Source organism: Grammomys surdaster, unplaced genomic scaffold (genome assembly GCF_004785775.1).
Source record: "Grammomys surdaster isolate TR1022 unplaced genomic scaffold, NIH_TR_1.0 311, whole genome shotgun sequence".
Classification (NCBI taxonomy): domain Eukaryota; kingdom Metazoa; phylum Chordata; class Mammalia; order Rodentia; family Muridae; genus Grammomys; species Grammomys surdaster.
In genome coordinates, this window is record NW_021604730.1 from 47655 (window position 1) to 72006 (window position 24352).

The 24352-nt window shown below is 36.5% G+C and overlaps 1 protein-coding gene and 1 pseudogene across 1 annotated transcript in view; both read right to left on the reverse strand.

Annotated features, from left to right (window-relative positions):
- Positions 1–24352, reverse strand: part of Wls (Wnt ligand secretion mediator) — a 93395-nt gene that overhangs the window by 45965 nt on the left and 23078 nt on the right. Inside the window, exon 2 of the mRNA XM_028777602.1 lies at positions 16491–16763. Coding sequence (XP_028633435.1) covers positions 16491–16763 — 273 coding nt within the window. The remainder of the gene's footprint in view (positions 1–16490; positions 16764–24352) is intronic.
- LOC114629547 lies at positions 8307–15876 on the reverse strand (annotated as a pseudogene).

The following is a 24352-nucleotide window of genomic DNA, read 5'->3' on the forward strand; positions in this document are numbered from 1 at the left end:
ATATAAATTACATGGAATAAGGGCAAATGGTATTAACATAAACTGTGTTTAGATCTGAACTCCATGACCTTTCCATTACTATTCTGGGCTGGTCCTTTAGTGTGGAACCTCATCATTCTATTGAGTTGTGAAAATTTCATTTTTTTCAAACAGTTTTGGTAACATATTTGGGTTAGTGAAAATTTGATTTCATAATATAGGCAAAGGTTAGTGACAATATTCATTTCAGAATATAGACTGGACTATGGTTTATTAAAATTACGACTTCCATCATGTTAAGGACTGTCATTCATATGAAGAAATTTACAGGATTCTGTAAGAGCAGATATAGTCTGTGGGTCTTATCACAGACAAAAATATCTCAGAAAGATCTGTGTTCTTCCACACTAGGAAAACATGGACTATAATGTCCTTGAGGGGCTTTATTCTAGTCACACTGCCCTGCCCTGCTAAGCAATGAAAGTCAAAGGTAAGGTAGCAATGGGTGGAAGTGGGTGACAGAGATCTAGAAAGAGGCTAAATATACTCCAGCAACCAAAACCAGATGGCTGACAAAAGCCTGTGTCCTGTGTATGAGTGATGTGAGTAAAAGTGATGAAACCAAGTCATCCGAATGCTTCTCATTTATGCTTCATTGTTCAAAACTAGTACTAGGCAGCCAGATCATAAGTTGGGTGTGCAATGGTACTAGTGTCTATCCTATCTTCAGTCTTCTGGCTGGCAAACTTTGAATAAAGTTTAACTTTCCACCTAGAAAACATAGAAACATAGGGCCTGACTTCACAAATAGCATATACTTAAAAATAGGTTTCCTTTTCTTTCCAGCTTCAGGAGAGTTAGGCCATACTACTGACCAAGTAAATAAAAAGAAAGGGGGAAGGCAAGTGATGTTAGAAGAAACAAAAAATTATTGGGCTGGAGAGATGGCTCAGCGGTTAAGAGCACTGATTGCTCTTCCAGAAGTTCTGAGTTCAATTCCCAGCAACCACATGGTAGCTCGAAACTATCTGTAATGGGATCTGATGTTCTCTTCTGGTATGTCTGAAGACAGTGACCATGTACTCACATATATAAAATAAACAAATCTTAAAAAAAAATAAAATAAAGAATCATTATATGGTGTCGAAAGCTTTTATAGCTTCACAGAGAAACCTTGATTTGCTTGGGGCCTTACTCTGGAGAGAAAAATACTAAAAAGCTTTCACAACCCTCATATGTACTTCCACATTGCCAGTCACAAGTGATTGGTAACCTGAGATGGAAGCAATTCAAACCAGCTTGCTTCCAGCCTTCAACAGACATATATAATCTGGGGTTATTTATGCTAGCACTCCTTGTCCAATCAAAAACTCCCTGACCTGACTAGTATTTTCCTAATGCTTTCAATTACAAAAACAGCAAAACAAACCCTATCTTACATCCATGGAATATCTGCCAAACTGGACTTGGCTAATTACAAATTTGGCCCTGTCTGTGTTATTAAGATGCCCTGAAGGGTTGGGTGAATTGTTATACAAATAAATGAGCATGATTATTTAACAAACCAGCCAACAGTTAGCTCCCTATACATCTCTCTCATCTTCTTCATTCTGTTAGACATTTGCATTGTGGAGAAGTATTTTACTTTGTATAATCGGGTGCATTATCTCCTGGCTGAAATTAAAAGTCTACAAATGCAATATGACAAGGACAAAAGAATAAAATATATTTCTTATGTCAAGTCCTTTAAAATATGTATCCCCTTTCAGAAAAGATCTATCTTTTATTACAGTAAAGGCAGCTAATACATTAAGGCTGCACAACTGCAAACACTATTGGAGTATCAGCTGCTTATCAGCTGTGAATCTGAAGTGCCACAGTTTGTGAGGAAAACAAACAACTGATTTCATAAATTCTTTCTAATTTACATCTTTCAAACTTACTCCTCTTTTGAACTCATATTTTCATGCTGCTACTGCCTAGTTGAGATAATTTTTCACACTGAAGCCAGAAAGGTAGCTTCTAAAATATGTTGAGAAGCTGCAGCAGGAAGATCTCTGTGAGTTTGAGACCAGCATGGTCTGTATAGCAAGTTCTAGACCAGCTGGAACTATATAATGAGACATTGTCTGAAAACAAAACAAAATTTATACTGTCTTTACTCTAAAATGGAAACTCTATAAATGGCATAGTAAGCTATCATATGGCTCATTTTTATCATCCCAAGTGCATATCCCTTGGTCCCTACTCTTCTTCCACCCAGGCTATCCCTTTCCTCTCTAATCTTGGCAAATAAAAGGAGGTCAACTCTAGAGATAGATGAGAAGAGAAATAAGGTCATAAGAAATAAAGAAGGCAATATATGCCAAATACTTGACAGAAGCCTAGTATATGTAGGCTGCTATTTCATTTGAGCACACTACACTCACCTCACTAGCATATCAAAATTTTAGAAGGAAACCCCATATACACAGTTAACTGCAAAGTACTGCAGATAGGGTTTAACATCTCTGCTCATACCAAACTAATGCTTTTTTAACTTCAGGTATTTCTCCTTATTCACGAATATCTTCTTAGCCATTCAAAGCTAAGTGCAGTCTCCTATATATTGTTCCCGTAGAGTCCTGTTGACCCAGAACTGTATGCTTTATCCCATTTAACTATCTGTATATGCAACTCTTTTGCACACATACTAGAAGCTCCTGAATGTCAGAGTCTACCTCAGTCATGCTAACAGTTATAGTACCATGTCTTAACATATATTTACTAAATTAATGAATAGCACCTTACATCAAATATTCCTCTATAAATTTTATTTACTATTGTGTGTGGTGTATCATGCAGTAGGGTGCAAAAGCAGTAGTACATATGTAGAAATCAGCTGCCAACTTTCTGAAATCAGTTCTCTCTTTCCATTCTCAAGTGAATTCTTTGGACTGAAATCACATTCTTAGTCCTTTTTGATAAATGTTTTAATCCATTGAGACATCTTGCCAAGCCTTCACCAAATATTCCTGTCACTCTACCACATACTATACACGAACTGTGTAGGTTGCTCTATTTTAGTGACATTACTTTCTCCCCTGCCTATCACCTACTTTCCTGTCCCAAATCCTACCTCTATATACATTTATGCATACATTAACATGCAGTCCACACGTGTATGCCTTACAAAAAGGATGTTCCTCTAATTTGGCCCATAATTCCGATGATGCTTAGAATTAAAATGACACACCATAGGCTTAGATGTTTGAATAGTTGGAGGCAGTTATTGGAGCTATTTGGGTAGATTTAGGAGGTATATCCTCTCTGAAGGAAGTATGTCACTGAGCACAGGCTTTGAGGTTTAAAATCCACATACCAGTCCCAGTTTTCTATCTCTACTTTATGATTGTGGTTCAAAATGTGAGCTATTAGCTCCTGTTACAGCTGTCATGAGTGCTTGTTGCTGTCACGCTTCCCTGCTATAACAAACTCTGATATCTATGGAACAATAAGTCAAAAAAATATCTTGTTCTAAGTCGTCTTTGACTGTTTTCTGTTTGTTTGTTTGTTTTATCATAGCTCTAAAATAAGTAATGAATATATTTCCCAGTTACACACCAAAGCACAGTATATTTGTTTTCCGTCCCAGGAAGAAAGAGTGACTTCTAAGGAAAGTTATTATTTCCCTCTCTCTTTTATGGATAATAATATGGGAAACATCAATAGTAGTATTGATGTTCTGCTAGAAAGTGCCAGTGGGGTTAAAGGAAAAATGTAATCACAGAAGCTACAAACTAACAAGTTCTTTGACTTAATGCTGCTTTAAGGTTTTATGTTTAAAACAATAGAATGATCTTTATCATGGCTCCTCAGCCTCAGGAGTAAGACAACAGATGATACTTCTAATAGAATTCAGAGAAGAAAAATTGTACAGCATTCTTCTAGGTAAAGTAAGGCCTGACAATAAATATATTCATCCTGACTTGCTAAAGCTCGAGGGAAATCCCATGAGACAAAAACTACAACAATTCAAATTGCCACTGAGATGGGACCAATATTCTTCTGAAACTTGAATGCTAGATGTGGCATTCAAAGGGACTTCTTTATCCTTAACCAAATATTTCTAAGCATCTACTGGTTTCCATGAACAGTACTGCACAAAAATGTATAAGGTAAAATCATTGCCCTCAAATTGATCACAGTAAGTTGGGAAACTTGGGCACTGCAGAAAAGTAAACCTATGTATACAGGTAGCTCGAAGTATTTAAGAGCACTGGGTTAAACAATGCAATGCAGAAGGTATGACTTCCAGAATCAGCTCATCCAAAGTGATATCTACCTACCCCAGGATAATAGTTTAATACACAATGGGGTAGAAGCAACCACAGATCAAGGAAGCTGTATATTTAAAAATTATATAAGTATTAAAAAACACTGAATGATTAGAGAAAGAAATTAATTCAATATGAAGGAAATACAAGAGTGACTGGAAGGAATACGAGCTAAGCAACAGAGTCTGATGACTAAGGGTCCAAGTTATACTAAATACCATGGTATTCCACTTATTGAAGCACTTCTAGCAGCTACATGAAAAGCAGATTGGAGTAAGGCACATAGGATGCTGGTTAGAAAGTTGTATAGAGAAAATCACAGCCCATTGTATTTTACAGTTCTTAGTTTGCCTAATGTGAAAACACAAAACATCTAAAGAAACACAGAAAACATCTAAAGGAAAATAATTTGTAAGGAATTTGAACTCAATTATAGTAATTTTTTTCATAACAAATCCAGAGAAAACAACCATCCAAGCTGGCAAATGTTAAAACATTGGAAAACAAATGTGATTACACTTATTCTTATTTGACCATAATCAACATTAATGCCAAGAGAAAACACACCTGACAACTGAGGGATGGAAAGACAGTGGCTGCCCTTTGCTTTCTCCCCAGGCTAACTCACAATAGCTGACTTGGTGCTTTTAAAAACCAGTCTCCCCACCATCACCCCCTCTCTCTCTTTCCCTCCCTTCCTCTCTCCCTCCCTCCCTCCCTCCCTCCTTCCCTCTCTCCCTCCCTCCCTCCCTTCTTCCCCCCCTCCCTTCAGTGCAATTAGAGAGGAGAGCTTTATTCACACTGAATCTAAAAATAGACAATGGCAGTGTTCACAGACTGACAGCTGCATTCTCATACTGTAACCAGGAAAGGAAAGAGATGGCTAATTTAACTCAACAACTTCCAAAACAAACAGTGCAGAAAGAGCCCAGGATAAAGAAAAAAAAAACACGAAGGTCAGCTGTTCAAAGACTGAAAGAACAGCAGGGTAGCTCTATAGCAATTCATTAGGCTTTCCCAAATTCCTATGTGACCAGCAAAATATTTTATCAGATCTATCCACAGAACTTCAGGATATAGCTCTGGTAGATGCACTTGCTATAGGGATCCAGGAAGCACCAGTCAGAATGGTTGGAGCTTTCCCTTCTGATTTTTTTGTGTATCACCTGAACAGTGAAAACTAAAGAGCTACTTGAGGTTTTTTTTCTATAAGTTCAGGACATTCCCCACCCCCAACTTTAAATAAATTTCACATTACAATTTCTAACTAGCCTGAGGCATTTAGAAAACAAGAAACAAAACAAACAAACAAAAGGTCATTATAAAGGAGAGAAACCAGGTGTCTAGAAAGATGAAATCAGTTCTTTCTCTCCCATCAGTCATAAAATGTGTTCAGTTTTCATCCTCAGGCATCCTGCCCAGGGAGGGGATTATGGCTCAGCTTCAAAAGAAACAAGGGGATGCCTGTGGGCGGGGAGCAGCCTCTCCATAGCTCTCCCACAGATCTGTTCTGGCTCTCAGAGCCCCTGCTAGCCAGCTAAATGTCAGCTTACTGCACCCCAGCATTCTCTTGCCACACTGTCTCCATTGCCCCGGTGACTAAGCTGTTTCAACAGCTGTGTTATTGCTGGAGCCAAGCCAGTGTTACTCACACAGAGTATTTGCTTTGTACTGTGAATGTGGAAAATTATTGCACTAAGTATTCAGAGTTCTCTTTGCAGATAAGGCCATCCCCTCTTGATCACTCAGCCACACATTCCCTAAGCTGAACTCTGACGGCAATAGGAGAATATTCTGCTGCTACCCAGGTTTCTTGGAGATGGACAGATTAATAACATTGCAAAGAAAGTGGAGGAGACATGTGCCTGTTTGAGTGAGAGAAAAGAACAAAACAAAAGCGTGACTATTGATTGAGCCTCAAAGATGTCAGTTACTGCTTGCTCCCTAATTAAAAGTTACCAAGAATGATAAGTAAATCTGCCCTTCTGCTCTGCACTCCAGGAATGGTTCTTTCATGCCTTGCAGGTAATGTCAACACTCCTCTATCTGTGTGGGTGGCTGCTCTGTGCAGACCTCCATACTTCCCTGAACCATGTTTGGCAGAGTCCTCCTGAGAACTCCTTCTGGACCCCTGTGCGTCTCTCTCTTTCCATTATTCACAATCGATTGTGTTCATATGACTTCTAAAGGAGGTGAGTTCGGTGACTTGTTCATCTTCTTGACCACTTCACATACTCAGCTTCTTGCTCATTCCTGAGCAAGAGAGGCAAATGCTGTGCTACTGTTTTAGATCAACCTCAACTCCCTTATGCAGAAGGTGGTAGGAAAAAGAGAAGGTATTTCCTATAGGTGGAACCAATTTCCGTTTCTAGCATATTCTGATTCTTCTTTCATGAGCCTTATTACTCAGCTCTTCTTCCTTAAGTTCTTATAAATGACAGTAAGTCACAATTTCTGATATTGAATTGAAGAGATTGTAGAAATATGTTTTCTTATAAGGGTAGTATACTGTTTGAAAAAGAAAGGAAACAGTAATTCTTTCAAATTCATATTCTTTTAGTTCTTACTGCATATTTAAACATATTCATCCATACAGAGATCAGACAGAATAATTCATTTATAATCTTGAAATGAAGAAAATGAAGCCTTTTTTGGTGGGAAGGGCACACAATATAAGTCCAATTTTGCCAGACTCCAAAACACAAACTATTTATTATGTCACCGAGCGGCACATTAGGAAAATTAGAAAACCTGTTTCTTGCACTAGGAAAGCCTCTATCCACAGTTTAACTCCAGTTAAGTTACTTTACATATAGTATTTCCTCAAAAATTTGTGACTTTGGATCATATGATTACTGAAATACTTTCTTGTTCTGATATTCATGAAGACAGAAATCTAAAATAGTATCAGCTTTCTAACTTCCTTCTATACTTACGGAACTGGGATGAAACCAAACAACTATAAAGCCATTCCTATTCTCAAGGCATTTACAATTTGTAAATGTTTTTGGAGTGATAAAGGATAAAAACTGGAATCTGGTTAATATGAGTAACAGTTAATAAATACCAAATGCCAAGAGCTTCAGATACTTGAAAACAAACAAACAAACAAACAAACAACAAACAAAAACATTGTCAAGATCATAAAAGGAAAAAACTGGATTTCACACACTCATCATACTGTATCTGTGCAGCTGACAACAGAACAGAGAGGAAACAAAGTTCCTAAAAAGAACTTTTATGCCACTGATTAGAAGGGATCTCATCTGTTCCATAGACAGGACTTGGAAGGGAAGACAGACCAGAACATGTTTGTCTTTCCAACTCACCTATTCTTAATCGCCTTGGATGGGGTTACAGATGAAAGCAGGCAGCCAGGGGGAAAATAATATGACTGGAGGTTCCTGACCCTCAGATTCTTAACGACAGAGGAACCCGAGAGGCAGCATTTAATTGTGGAAAAACCAGCCTGTCTCTCCTCTTATCTTTATCCTCTGTGACTAAAACCCACAATTACTGGCATCCTTTGGAATCCAAGTCACTGGGCCAGGCTATGTCTGTAGTTGAAAAGCAAAGGGAATGGGATTTCACTTGCCTCTGAACCTAGCCTAGCTCAGCTTGGGGACTTCTCCCATTAAAAACTTCACAGGTAGCTTCCAGTTAGGAGTAAAACCAAGTGAGAAATCCAGGCATAAAAGAAGGAATGCAGTCTCCAGCTACTGCCTAATTAAAGGACAACCCAGTCTCTAATTTTGAATCTATATTTCAGTTCCATATTACATATGTAATTTTCAAGTTTTTCCGTAATGACTTAATTCCCAATTTCTCAGTCAAATAAGGTCATATTGGTAACTCACTGAAGGGTCATATCATCTTTCAGAAGTTTATCTCTTACCTCCATTTTTTTGTTTATTTCATAAAATGTTTATTATACATGCTATATTCTTGGAGAATTCAGGTGCTTGAAGGGATTCAAGTCAAAGCTGACAGCCACATTCCGCACGAAAATGGTTAATGAGCCATTGTCCTTTTCTCCTTGTAGGTGACCATCATCTTTTCGATTTCAGCAATCACTTTTCCTGGAATCAGACCCTTGGGGCAGGTTTGTGTACAATTCATGTCGGTGTGGCAGCAGTAGAGAAGGGGTCCTGCAGCTTGGCCAGGCATTCCTCTGTGAAGTCGAACATCCAGTGGTAGGCCTACATGAGAACTGCAGGTCCAAGGTACTTGTTCCACCATCAGCTGGGGGCAGCTAGTGCTGTAGCAGGCACACAAGATGCATTAAGCTTCTTCTGGTCCTTGAAGGACTGCAGATACTGTTGCTTTGCCCTCCTGGGACTCTTTTCTTCTCCTTGTCTTTGTCCTTGTCTTTCCTACCTCCCCTCCCCCTCTCCCTCCCCCTCTGATAGAGCTTAATAGATTTGTCACTCCTGCCTGTGCATGCCATAGTGTTGCCTCCATTGATGTTTATAGCAGAAGAGCCACAGATCCCTTCTCTACATGATCTTCAGAAGGTCAATATAGAATCAACTTCATTCTTAATTTTGACTAAAGCATCCACCACCATAGGTCCACACTTATTCAGAACAACCTCGTAAGTCTGCATTTGAGTTTTATCTCACCTTATATTATACAATGTATTTTGATTATAACCACCAAATCCTCCTATATCCACCCATTCACCTTCAACTCTATATCACTCAATTTTGAGTTTTTTCTCTCCTCCCACACCTTGAGTTCAGCTTATGTTGCCCAACTACTTTTGGGATAGGACCTGCCCTATAGTATGGTCTGCCTATCTGGGATCATATCATTAAAGAAAGATGACTCCCTCCATTCCTCCCTCCCTCCATTCCTTCTTACCTCCTTCTCCCCAACACCCCCCCCATGCCCATCTCCCATTAGCAGTGATAAAATGTCAATAGCTTTTCAACTAGTCATGGAATTTTGTGCTAATATCCCCTACTCCATGCTGGACTAATGTCTAGCTTGAGTTTGCATAATTCTTATGCATGCTGTCAAAATAGCTGTGAGTTCATATGTGAAATTGTTGCATTCAGAAAACACTGTTTTCTTGAAGCTACCCCCCACCTCTGGCTTTTACAATTTTTCTGCCCCCTCTTTCATGAAGTTCCCTCATCCTTGAGGGGAAATATATGGTATATACACCTCTTTTAGGAGTTAACATTCCATAGTGCTTTATTCACTCCATGTTGGCCTACTAGGGGTCTCTGTATTAATTGTTACCTATTTTAAAAGAAGCTCCTTTGAAGAGAGTTTGGAGATGCACTGTTCTATAGGAATAGCAATGTCATTAGGAATCATTATAGCACTTCATGGTAGAGAAATATGGGTCAGTTCTGATTTCTTCACCTGCAAGTCAGGTGACTTTGGGGGAAAAATCACTTTAATTCCATAACTTTAGTTTGGAGACCATTAAACCTTGTTCTATGGTAATAGCTTCACAGAGAAGAGCAGAGGTTTAATCTTGAACATCAAGAGTTGAACATAGATAAGAGATGCCTAAGAAATATTTCTTCCCTCAACCTCAATTCCTTTGAGGTTTTACTTTCATCCAGAAATACTTCCATTGCTAATTCATATCCTGTTCTTCCTGTAATAATTTTCTGGTCCTAGAAGGTGTCTCTCATACACATTTTCTCCCACTTGAATTACTACTATTTCAAAACACCAGAATGTGCATGTTACTATGTCTTCAGTCAAATAAAATCAATGTTTACTTTTGATACATTCTCCTAAGATGCTGAAAATTTCCCATGCTCCATAGTTTATGGTGTTTTCCAAAATCTTAGTTGATGACCAACACACAGTTTGGTACTCAAGGTGTACACACACTGAGGTTCCTATCTAGGGATTTATAAACCTCTCACTACCATACATAAGTTTCAGGGCTGGAATTGAAATACAAATACCAAGTGTGTAAATAAGCATAAGCATGTTTACTTCCCAAGATTAAATCCTTAACTTAGGTCAATGTTTGAAGATGCAAGAAAGGTCTGTAGCCAGCACATACACTTGGCTCTTGGTATGTTTCTTGACTTCCAAGTTCTTCCCAGAGATCAGATGTCTCTCAGTTCAAGTTAAAAAAAATGATTAAATTTTCTGGTTTTGTTTTTGTTTTGTTTTCAAGACAGGACCTCACAATATTGACCTGGCTGTAGTGGAACTCACTATCTAGCTCAAGCTGGTCTTGAACTAACAGAGATCCATCTGTTATCCTCACTAGTGCTAATCACTTATGTTATTCATCTTAGCCCTTCTGACAAGCATAAGATGGAACCTCAATGTATTTCTGATTTTCATTTCCCTGGTGGCTAAGGATGGTGATCATTACTTTAAGTTTTTCTCAGCCATGTTGAGTTTCCTCTGTTAAAAATTATCTGTTTAGATCTGTACCCCAATTTTTAAATGGGATTATTTGGGTTTTGGATACCTAGTTCATTGATTTCTTTACATATTTGAATTATCAGTCCTCTATCTGATGTAAAATTGGTAAAAAAATTTTCCATTCTATAGGAAGCTGCTCTGTCCAATTCACAGTGTCCTTTGCCTTACAGATGCCTTTTCAGTTGCATAAGGTCCCATTTATTGTTCAACTTAGTGCCTATGCTAATGGTACTGTTTAGAAAGCCAATTATTTGAATAAGCAAATTATACCAAACAATTTTAAAAAACAGAAAATCATTCCTTTAAAGAGTTATTAAAAAACTCAACTCCAAATAGCTAAAAGACTTCAACATAAAACCAGACACATAGAAACTGATAGAAGTGGAGAATAGCCTTGAACTCATTGGCATAGGAAAAGACTAATGAGGATATGGAATAAGGGGAATACTCATTTATTGTTGGTGGAAGTGCAAGCTAGTATAGCCACTATGAAACTCAGTGTGGCATTTCCTCAGAAAGATGAACTCGATCTACCTCAAGGATCCAGCTATCACACTCTTGGACATATACAGAAAGAATGCTTTACCCTACCAAAAAGACACTTGTTCAACCATGTCCATTGCTGCTGTATTCACAAAAGCCAAATATTAGGAGCAACTTGGATTTACTTCAACAGCAGAATGGATAGAGAAAATATGGTACATTTACACAATGGGCTATTATTATGTTGTTAAAAATGACATCATGAAATTTTCAGGCAAATGAATTAAGGGACATTGAAGGGGTGGTATGGAAACCTAATGCAATGGAAATTTCCTAAAATATATGAAGGCAATTCTAATGAAGTAGCCAAATGAGAGAAGAGTTCCAACTGGCCATCTGTTGTCATCAAACAAAGCTTCCAGTAGTACTGTGATTGGGTTACAACCAATTGAGTTGTTGGCCAAAGAAGTCCCATAGAAATATTCAAACAATTCAGGCTGTTCTTAAGATAATAAGATGTTCTCCACAAACTGACTTCAAGGCCACATTGCTCAAGACAACACCCACACAACTCATTAAATATGGAAAGGTAGAGCTGATGCTTACACAGAATATTCACCTGCATGTTCTAGTATATTTTGTATGGGAAGGTACTCTGCAGGCTACCAAAAAAGAAATGCATACACCAACTCAGCTGCAAACTCTTTGATCTACAATGCTGTCTTGCCTAGAAAATATACTAGGGCAATGGTGGCACAAAGCTTGTAGGAATAACCAACCAATGTCTGATTTGACTTAATCTTCACCCTTTGAGAAGGCGCACATATTCAACATTGCTTGGGTAACCAATAACTAGAGACTAGATAGCCCAGGTAACTAGACTATGGTAAAATCAAATACTATTGGTCTTTTAAAAAAATAGTGATAAATTGACTCCTAATGTTATTCTGTTCTACTTATATATCAGTGCCATGCTCAGTCATCATCAAAAATGCTTCCTCCTGCAGCATACCAAAACAAATACAGAGACCCACAGCCAGACATTAAATACACACACACACACACACACACACACACACACACACAGAGTGGGGAAGGGAGAAGGAGAGAAACAGTCAGCTCTAAGTAAGATGTTTCCATCAAATCCTTCCCCTCAGAGCTAAAGGGATACTTTGGAAGAGAGGACAGAAAGTTTAAGGACTAGAGTGGATAGAGGACCACAGGAAAACAAGGCCCTCTAAATCAACTGAGTAAAGCTCATAAAGGCTCACAGAGTGAAGCAGCAGGAACAGTGCATACTGAAAAAGATCCTTTGTGTATATAATATGGCTTTCAGTTTAGTATCTTTATGAGAGTCCTTAGTGTGAACAAGTGGATCTCTGATTCTTGTGCCTTCTCTTAAACTCTTTACTTTACAAGGTTGGTTTACCTTGTCCAACTTCAGTGTGATGGTCTTTGTTTTATCTTATTTTATTTTGCTATTATCTCCTAGACGCCTGTTCTTTTCTATTAAGAGACAGAAAGGGAGTGGATAGAAGGGGAAGTAGGGAGGAACTAGGAGAAGCGGGAGGAGAAATTGCAATCAATATATTGTATGAGAGAATCTATTTTCAAAAAAAAAAAGAAAAAACAAAATAATTTCTAATGTCCCTTGTACTGACATCATTATGGCTAACTCATAAAAGTAAAGAGAAGCTGAAAATAATTTCTAGCTTTATTATGTACACAGAAAATAGATGTTAGTAGACTATTTGGTTTGGATTTTTGATTTTTTGGTTTGGGGGTGGCTTGTTATTTTTTCAACATCGAGTGCTCATAATTTTCATAAAAGATTTTTTTCACCTCAAACTTTCCCCTTTAAGGAGACTCATGCTATATTCCATGAATAGATAGGACATATAAACTGACAGCATGACTTAAAACTCAAAGAGGAGATAGAAGCACAAAGATGCTTTTCCTAAGGACCCATATACATACATACATACATACATACATACACACACACACACACACACACACACACACACACACACACATATATGCTTATGTTTTAAACAATATACAAACAGCTACAGATACAAACAGAATCTTTTCAATTATATTCTAAGCTCAGAGTAAAAAATGAGACAAGTGAATGACTCAGAGTGGCAATGGTACTATAATCAGGACCACTCTACCACCTAGTCTAGATCTGAAATGTCAGTTTTCTCCCTAAAGATTGGGAGAATTTTAAAACACTTTAAACATAACAGTTCAGATAGGCCAGTGCAACTGTTACCTAACAATATTAAAAGGCTGCTGTCTTATGGCAGACTTATTGACATGAAGTGTACTTGTGGCCAGATGTGAGGCCCAACCCACACAACTGGTGTACATTAAGGACATTCTGCTCTGGATACATCTAGCTGCATGTATAGTGGTCAGGTATCACTGAATTGAAAGTATTTTTATCTGGTAAATTAAACTAAATTAATTGGATTAAGCATTGACCTGAAAACCAAAGTCACAAATCCTTAGGACAAAAATATGACCTAACTAACATCTGTATTGAATATGAAAGGGCTATTTTTGTTTTTGAATTTTACTTACAGAGAGAGTAGTAGCTCAAAGTCTACAAGATGGTTGCTGTTAAATAATTATAATTATAAGTAATACAATATAATTATTTTATATATAGTTATATATAATATAATGTAATTATAAATAATTATAAATCACTCATAGATGATACAAACCTATATAATATAAAGTTGACCATCATGCCAATGGGTAACTTGAAAGAAGTATGAGAGATATACCAAAGTATAAACATTATAATCAAATATTCCTTAACATAATACTTCAAACCAAAATTCTTTTTTTCTTTCATTCATATTTTTCAATATTTTAATATATGTAACAAGGTATCTTAGACATAAGAGAGACAAATACAACATAAAACTCATGTATTATATACATACATATCCTGAAATTTTACACAAATATTTAGTTATCCTACATTGTGACTATAATTTGTCACATGAGGTTACATGAGAAATTCTCTACTTATAGCATCTTGTTGGCATTCAAGAAAGTTTTAGATCCTGTAATATTTAGAATTTTGAATTTTATGAATGATGTTTATCATGTAATTTAAAAAATCTTGGAGTTGCCTACTGATTATCTGCTACCAGTACAAACATAGACCCAATGGCTAATTTCAAAGGAAGTCTTGTCTGTACAAATGTGCTTGACAATTCCCAAAATGAAAATAAAAATGGAAAAAAATTCCTCTATCATGAGTCTTACTGACATAGTTGCCTAAGTGAGATTTGAACAATGAGGGCACCAATGAACACACTACCATAGAAGAAGGAAAGTTGTGGTGTCTCAATGCTAGAACTACTGGCAACTAGGAATGTTGAGACTAGGAGAAATGATCTTCCCCAGGGAGGAGCCCTTCAACTGGTTATCCAATACCAAGTAATTAGCCTGGATATGTACACACAGGTACCATTATACAGGCCGAGTAGATTGTATCCATGCATTTACTTAACAATCTTTTATAAATTTAGTAGAATAAAATTTAGAAATGTATTATCAACTTCTAAAACGTCACACAAACTTACTAGCAGCTGTGATTTACTTTATTAAATAACTTTGATGCTGAAAATGAAACTGATTATAGGCCAGGAATTTTACAAAACACAAAAGGCAGAATATCAAAATGATCCATTTTTTCCTACTACCTGATGAACAGATCCATGCTTTAAAATCTTCTCTATGTATTACACCAAACAATAGCAGCTATGGCAACAAGCTGTTGTTCCTAGCAATGCATCACCCTTTCAGTTCAGTTGTATACGTCTCAGACATAAATTTATTTATGCAAGCAATAATTTTAGCTGCAACTAGAATTAGTGTCACTGGTTATTGAAATGTTGCTAGAATAACAAATGTTTTGTCTTGGAATGGAAAGGGGCAACCAACTCCATCAGCTGTTAGCTATCCCTTTTTGTAGCGGGAGAATGATCTGATCCAAGAGACATTTTCATTCACAGCTCCCTACATACAAAGCTACAGTTTAACAAATGTAAACACTATCACAATCAGGAAACTGATCTACCTAAGAGCCATAGAAAATAATTCACTTGTGCTAGACTGTTAAAGTGGACATTACTCTGACAATAATAGAATTCAGGGAGGATAAATTACATTCACAAAGGAAAGGAGAAAATATCTGTGAGGTTCTAGGGCCGTGTGACAACTGAAATATCTTGAAGAATGAATAGGTTTTCAATACATCATACTACCATACTGTTATGTTGGGTTACTTGTTTGTCATTTCCACCTAATCATAAGTCCCTTAAGGAAAGTTTCTCTTTATGTATTTGCACATGCAGCTAAAGGACAGCATCTAGCCGCTACAGGCTCTCAAATTTGAAATCAAGGGTAAGAGACTAAGGGCATGAGAATAAGAAAATATTGTGTGCTAAAAAATAATCTTAGAATAATCTATTTGCTCATTTCAAATAAAATGTCAAGATCTAGGATGCTCCCATTCCTAGACAGAGTATAATTAGTATAATTAAATGTCAGATTTATTACTAAAATAGAATTTTAAGCTTAAAAAGATGCTATAGTGCATTAACAGGCTCCAGACAAAGCTGTCTTCAACACACTTACTTCTTTTCCTCACATTCCTGGTCATGTTTCAGAAAAGCAAAACAACAAAAATCAAAACAAACAAATTCTTCAATCAAAGATTCTCTATACTATCCATAGTTGAAACCAAATAAGTTGGAAAAATAAATGAATTAAATTAAAAACAAAACGTTTTAGTGGGATCATGGATACTCTTAGGCTAGCATTCCCATTTGAATAAGTATCTTTTTCTAAGATCACAGTCCCACTCCATAGAAGTAGTAACATCCAATTAAACACAAAGGGCCTTCTTCTACTGAGGTTAGCTCTGTTTTGGTGCTGGAAGGGAAGATATTTAGTAGCTAGTGCACCATTTAGGTTTGGACTGAAACCTTTGCAGTTTTAGGTCTGACTGTGGGCAACCTTACCAGGACCCAAGTGATATATTACACACACACACACACACACACACAACACACGCACACACACATATATATATAGAGAAGTCATAGTGATATTTGCCTCAAGGGATTTGGAAAGATTAAATAGGTTGATTCAGATGAAGGGCTCAGAAAGTGTACAGGAAGCAGGAAACAGCTAAGGACTATCTGAGTTAGCATCATCATTAACACTCCTAGGAACAAGATTCCCAGAGATGACCATAGCAGTTGAGGTACTTACTGATTTGGTTGTTCATCTTGAAAGCAATGTCTAGCTGCAGGATAAACAGCATAAACTGGAACCATGGGCTCATCTCCATAGAAGGGAGGGGAATGTGTACAGAAAACACAATGTCATTCGCTTCAATTTCCCTTGGAATTGCTTCCTCGATGTCACGGATCTTGTCACACTTGTTCGGTCCCCAAGGCACCAGCCATCTTGTTTTATGGTGATTCTTACGGACATCCACACATTTTATTGCCATGTAGGGCACTGCTGTTGTGGGTGCTGGAGCTGAAAAGAGAGTGTTTTCTTGTTTTAGAAAAGATTCTACTGAAGTGGCCACTTCTAGCTGATGCTCTTTTCAGTTCTGCCTTCCTTTCAGTTGTACACTGCCATCTACAGCTGGGGAGCAATCACTCTCTGAGCTCCTCTAAATCCAAGTGAGGACCCTCCTGTCACCTCCAGAGAGCCACAAAAGTATCTCCATAAGCCTCCCATTGTATTTCCAGTTAATTATACTATACACTTGTAAGCAATCTAATTCAGTTACCGTATCCATTCAAATCTTTGTCACAAAATTCCAGTGTGCCCCAAGAGCTGGGAGTCTGAGTGAGGAACACTGCAAGGGACAGTCTCTGAATTCAGATACTGCATCTAAGACCTGGTTGACAACTTAAGTTAGTTGTATCTGTGTTAGCTTAAGGACTCTTTTCTAAGAAACAAGTTGGCTAACTTCCAAGGTTTTTCTTAGCTTTATCATTCATAACCACTGCTTTTGATATACGAAAGGAACTATGCTGACTTCAGAACCCTACTTAGTTCAGTAAATGTTTGAAGACAGATATTCAAATATTAATACTTCTAAAACAAACTATTTCCCATGCTTGTCAAGACAGAAAAGCAAATTTGAAAAATATATCGAAGCAATATTTTATTACAAAAATATTATGAGTATAATAGTAAAATCATGAAGTATAATTTCAAGTTTAAAACATTTACCTAAAATACCCCTAGAGAAAAGAAATTACTCTTTAGAAAGCATTAAACATCATTTTTTACTTAATATTCAATATTTTATTAATATCTATAGTAATGGTAAATGTTGTGCTAATATTACAATATTAGTGGTAAATGTGTTTTCAGAAAGATGAACCAATAACAAGTAAAAATTCAAGAACTTCTGTATTAAAGAAGTATAACTGAAAGCCCTTGGATGTTGAGTGTTGACTCCAAAGGCATGGCATCTCTGTGGACTCATGCTATGGGTGGGTTTTTTTTTTCAAAACTCAAAACCATACAATCATAAAGATTTTGTATACCCAATTTATCTAAAGCCATCTGTCTAGTTTATTATTAGAAATGAGTCAATCAAACATTGGTTATTTTGGTCAGCTAAACAGTTCCCTGATGTTAGAAAGACCAAATAACACATTTAATTGGATCCATTTTAATGTGGTTGGAAACTAGGCAGAAGTCATAAATTCCATTTTAAATAACATAAATAAAACTATTTGTTGAAGAAAATGATTACATTTAAAAACTTCTATTTTTCCAAAAATGAATCTAATCTTTTTCAATTATTTATTTTCTTAAAAAACAAGCCTCTCACTCATCAGACAAAAATGAAAATAAGAAGCTGAGTTCCTTAGCTAAACTCTAAAACCACATTCCATATGGAACAACAGCACTGCTTCATTCTCAGTGGCTTGTGTGGGAGAGGAAGACCGTGTAGTATCCAACATGGTTTTTATATATTTATTAACCCAGTATGTCATCCATAAGACAAAATTAACAAGAATACTTATATTTTTGAAGAGACCTTGGCAATGGCACTGAACAAATTTCAAAAGCATATCTTTAGCTAGACTATGAGAATGAGAAATATTTTTATTCACTGGAATAAGACAGCTGCAAGAACATTAAAAACTTAAAAATTGCACATAATTCAACATTCTAGCTTTTCTACTAGGACGTAAAAGGAGAACAATGTTTACAGTATTTGAGAAAGTAAATAGCACATTGACATTCAGGCAAAAACACTTAAAGTTACTTTGGCAATATCTTTACAACACAGGATGATATCTTACCTATATCTAAGAGTGGATATTTAGTGTATATAGCATATAAAGAAAAAAAAGGCCAAATAAGCAACTTGTTCTGGTTGCTGGGGTATCATTAGATTCAGCCAAAACTGTGACTACATAATCATAAAATAGTATCTAGAATCAAAATATGTTTGAAATGAGCCAGGCATGGTGGCACACTCTTAATCCTAAACTCAGAGGGCAGGAGCAAGAGGATCTCTGTGTATTTGAGGTTAGTCTAGTCTACAAGTGAATTCCAGAACAGCCAGACCTACATTTGAATAAAAGGTATAGGTGTGTCAATAACACGCACATTTAGCCTTTTTGAGTTCAGATACTAAATTTGCTTTTTTCATGTTTTCTTCCATCCTGCTTAGGCTGTCTAGTACTGAAAATCTAAGTACAGAGCATGTACTATATGGATTTTCACTAGGCACATACTCTACTAGTAAATGTTTGTGGGTAGGAGGACCTGTCTTTCTATGTTGAACAGATTGGCACCAGCCTCCTGAATGCTGGAATTTAAGTCCTATATCACTATACAGTACTAATATAAGCAGGCACTTTGCCTACAGATGTCCATGCTTGAGTTTGGAAAATTAGAAAGAACACTTTTAATTAATTGGCTGATTGATTCAGACAGTTCTTGCTATGTAACTCTGGCTACATGTTCCTTCTAGGTAATGAAGGCTTTTCTGTACATTCCAAGGTGAAGTAGATATCGAGGTTCTTACTAACATAGTTCACATGAAGCCTGGCATTATTTATCTATTGCTTCTATTGTTATCTATTTTAAATCAGTCTGTTTGTTATTCCTTTAATATGAGCTGATATTTCTAGTAACCTGAAATGATTTTTGTAGAACAAGATAGAGAAAACTAAAGTGAAACTATGAAGTCCTAGATAAATAAATTATCTATATTTTTAAAAGTATAGAGATGGTGAGTATAAGTTTTAAACTGAGATTATTGAAAGGTTAACTCAGTCTCCTTTTTTAGAGTCATAAAAGAAAGTATCTGTGCATCATTGTCTTCTTGTTTTTATTGCTAAGTGCTCTTGGAAAAATAAAATACTTCTGAAGCTGTTGACTCACTCTGAATCATTACATTTTTCAAATTTCTAAGTTCTGATTATTATTATATTATTATAGTTATTCAAACAAACTAATTTGTTCTCCTTATTCCTTCCACTCAGCCCAAGCAGATTAATCTTCAAATATCATTTTTATTGAAGGCAGGTATCCCTGATCTAAGTTAGGGAAAGGCTATTTTGACCTGATAACTAAGATTTCAAAATCTTCTCTGAGAGAAGTGGACTGCCTCTATTCCCATTCAGACAAACCTCTGGGGGCCACTAATTCTCCAAGAAAAATTTCTGTCTGCCTTATGACTAGGTAGAGGTAGGGAGATGGGAGAGAGGGAGAGAAGGAGGGAGAGACAAGAGGGAAGGGAAGGAGAGATGGAGAGAGACTGAAAGGAAAATGTTCCTTAAGAAGAGAGGCATCTCTAAATAAAAATTATTCTTTCTTTTATGCCTTTTTAGCAATGCTTTGTAGAGCTTAGCAGATACAACAAAGTAGAAACCAAGATAATTGTGGGAATGTACCCTTGCCTAGAGAATCAAAGAGCTGAAACAAAGATAGGAGTGATCCTGTAAAATGTTCCTTCTAATGCCAAGTATAGTGCTGGCACATGGCTTTAGTCCTAGCATTGAGAGGCAGAGGAAGATGGATTTCTAAGTTCCAGGCCAGCCAGAGCTACATAGCAAGAACTGTCTGAATCAATCAGCCAATTTATTAAAAGTGTTCTTTCTAGTTTCCCAAACTGAGGCATGGACATCTGTAGGCAAGGTGCCTGCTTATGCCCTTCTAACCTGGTGGTGCCCTTGATCTCTGAACTCACATTTCCTCTATTTTAAGAGTTTTCCCAGGGCAGGGGGAAGAGTATTCCCTGTAAGCCATTCCTGACTTCTTTTACAGCCAAAAGTCTTTATTCAACTAAAAGTCTTTATTCAAACTCTCGTAACAACTTTCTATCAGGATGTGGCTGTCTGACAGGTGCTCAGCCTCCCATAATATCGTCTTTGTCTTTAGTTATATACGTCCAGGTAATTGCAAAGGGATGTTTTGTTCCCTGTTTTAAAACAAAAGAAATAAAAAGTTCCTGTTGACTTAAATGAAAACTATTTGTCACTTCAATAGTGAAAATGTTTTGTTTTTATTTTAACTTTTCTAGATGGCAGCTAACTCTTTTATCTCTCCCTGTCCATCTTTAAATTGTAGGTTTTAGAAGGAATAGAGCCAATGATTTGACACTGATTCAGCTTTGAGTATGAGAAATTATAGTGGTTGACTTTATTTAGTTCTTTTGTCATACCATAAAATCATCTTCAAAAAGAACTTAAAGTTCAATTTTTTGTTTGTTTCTGTTTGGTTGGTTGGCTTTGGTTCTTTTGAGACAGCATCTCACTATGTAGGTCTTGGTTAGCATAATAGAATCCTATCTATGTTTAGAAGTTGGCTTTAAACTACCTTAACCTAGGCTGGCCTTGAACTCATGAAAATCTTCTTGCCTCAAACTTAGAAGTTGGATTTTCAATAAAATTCTTCTTGACCTTTGCTAAATTCAAAAGCCTTAAATTCTGATTAAAAAGAAACACGTGGAGTATACTGTACAACTTAAGTAGACAGATACTATTGTCTGGTTGAATTATAATGTCCCAGACAGTTAAAAACTCTGTGAGCCCTCGAAAAACCAAACCAAAAAAAAAATTAAAAATAACTCTGTGAGCCAAATCTGTACATCAGACATCCAAGATAAATTCCTGAAAACACTGTTGTCATTCTTAGAAAATATTTAAGTCTGAAAAGTGTCTCTGAATGACAGCCCAAAATGTTCAGCTAATGAAAATGCAAATACTTGTGTTAAACTGATTTAGCATTTAGGAATTAACTAACTCAGTTTCTGTAGCTATAATGTTTAGACACATGTTTTAACATTGCCTTTACTTTAAGGATAAAATTATCATGCATTTCAACCATGCTAATTAGATTTTGCCAGATTATTGAACAAACTATTACTTCACAATTAAGTAACAGTTACTTCAAAGTAAAAGTGTATCTGCAGACACTAAAACTAAGACAGGACTTTAGCAATTACCTTAGCTATGCCCTCTTGAGCAGAACGGAGTATACTTAATGAGATGCAATTCATTTTTTATAATAATTCTTGAAAACCACTTTCAATGAATAATCACACTAACATTTGTTCTAGGAAACCTATTTATTGAATAAAGCAAGACGTCCTCTACACTAAATGACTATTACCAAGACATACAAACAAATATGCTGCTTATGCCAACTTGTAGATGTTCTCACATTCACCCAAACAATAGCACATCAACACACACCCATGTATACAATACAATATACAGGTGCAAATATGCACAAACAGGAATGTACATACATTCACATGATAGCACAGACACACATGCATTCACAAAGCAACCCATAGATGTCCACACACTTCAAATAGCAACAAACAGGTACAGACAGGCAGGCAGGCAGACAGACAGACAGACAGACACACCATTCAAACAGCAATTCATAGAAACATGTAACATATAGCTGGACATAGTGTCACACTTTAAATCCCAATACTGAGAGGCAGACAAATACGTGAGTTTACACATATATTCCACATGGCCACACACAGGCTCATACACATACCTATATAGTGACATCCAAATGCATACACTCACCCACATGTAATATAGATGCTCACACACACAGAGCAACACAGACACATATCTCAACATACACATACATCAACAAAAATGCATATATATACATGCTAACTACATAACAACATACATCCTACATAGCAATACAGACACAGTTTACGCACATAGTAATACAAACAAACACAATAACAAATATACTCGACACAGGAGCACACAGATTTATCCACATGGCAATGTACAGATGAATATGGTAAAACAGATGCACATACCCCACATATCAACAGAAAGATACACATACATGGCAATATATAAGAATACACATATACACACCAGACCCATACACAAGTGTACACTGTAAAGGAGAATTAACTGAACTGTTCAACTTGACAGGATTTAGAAACAATTTGAAAATAAGTCTCTGGGCATGTTTGTGAGATATTATCTCAATTAGGTTAATTAAAGTAGGAATATCTAGTCTAGATGTAGCTGATATCAATCTCTGGGTTATTCCTTCTCCTCAATTTCAGAAAAAGGAAAGAATAATCATAACACCAGAGTTCATTATCTCTCTCTGTTTCCTGACTGTGGACACAAAGTAAATGGAAACCTCAAACACCTGACACCATAATGAACTATACTAAGACTATAAACCAAAATAACCCTTACTTCCTTGCTTCTGTCTGGGATGTTATCAGAGCAACTAGAAAAGTAGCTAGTGCATACATGTGTACGGCAACTGATTCACATGCATCTAACAGGTTAGCACATGTAACCCATATTTTAACACACAAGTGTGTTCACATGGTAACCTACATGTCCTATATAGCAGCACACAAATATACACAGACATATAACCACATAGCAACAAACAGATAAATATCTACACAGCAACACACAGTCCATGAATATCAAAAGTTGAATGCAAAGTAACTTTCTGTAGCAAGCTCTTACTAAAAATACTTCTCTGTGACACAAAGCTATAAATGAAAGGCACCAACAGTTTAACACCAAAGTTTCAGGAATTGTAGCAGTCCAATTAATTCTGATTCTAAACGTTTAAAAATATTTTATGGCAGGACCGTAGTGGCACATGCCTTTGATCTCAGAACTGGGAGGCAAAGGCAGGTGGATCACTTTAAGTTTGAGGCTCTAGTCTACAGAGAAAATTCCAGGACAGCCAAAGCTACACAAAGAGAGACCTTACCAAAAAAAAAAAAAAAGAAAGAAAGAAGAAAAGAAATTTATGTTTACATCTTAAGTAGATGACTATTTTAAGTGGTTGACCTGTAATCTCTCAACTGTGTCTGGTGCCAAAGATAGAAGAATAGAATTGCTTTATAGAAACCACATGTTAAATACATATCGCATTACTTACTCAGCTTGGACCCTCTAAATCAAAGTGCTTTAGGACACTGAGCCAAGCTCTTACATAGTATGTGAAATGCTATGGTAAACATGAAATTATCTTAGACTGAAGATTGGTGCCAGTTTTTTTTTCTTTTTGAATACAATGATAAAATGCACATAAAAGGTCCTATGAGAGGTTCAGCACATAAAATCTGCATTCATTAGACATGCTAATTAGAACAGCAACACAATGGCCTAAATATGTATTAAAAAACCAATATTCACCTTTAGTATCTACCAACAAAGAAAGGCTGAATCAAGAAGTCTAACAGAAGTACACGAAATACTACTCTAAGCTATATTCCTGGAAAAAAGTCTGTTATTACATCACTTCATGATGCTTAAAATGGCAAAAACTAACACATGAAAGGCTTCCACAAAAAGACCAAATGACTCATCTGTTAATGCTTAGTGCTCTGCAAACCAGACATTTGAGTTACATTTGCAAGCTTGTGTGAGTGCCACAAAATTTATAACTTGTTAGTCAAAAGGCTATGTGGAATGCAGCCAAGATCACCTATGGGAAGAAAATTAGAGAGTCACAATGTACTACTTTGTGTCATGAACACAGAACAGCATAGTTATGTACCAGTCTTTGTATAAGAATCTCTCCTAGGTGCATTGGAAGTTCTCAAAACTGCTCTGGCA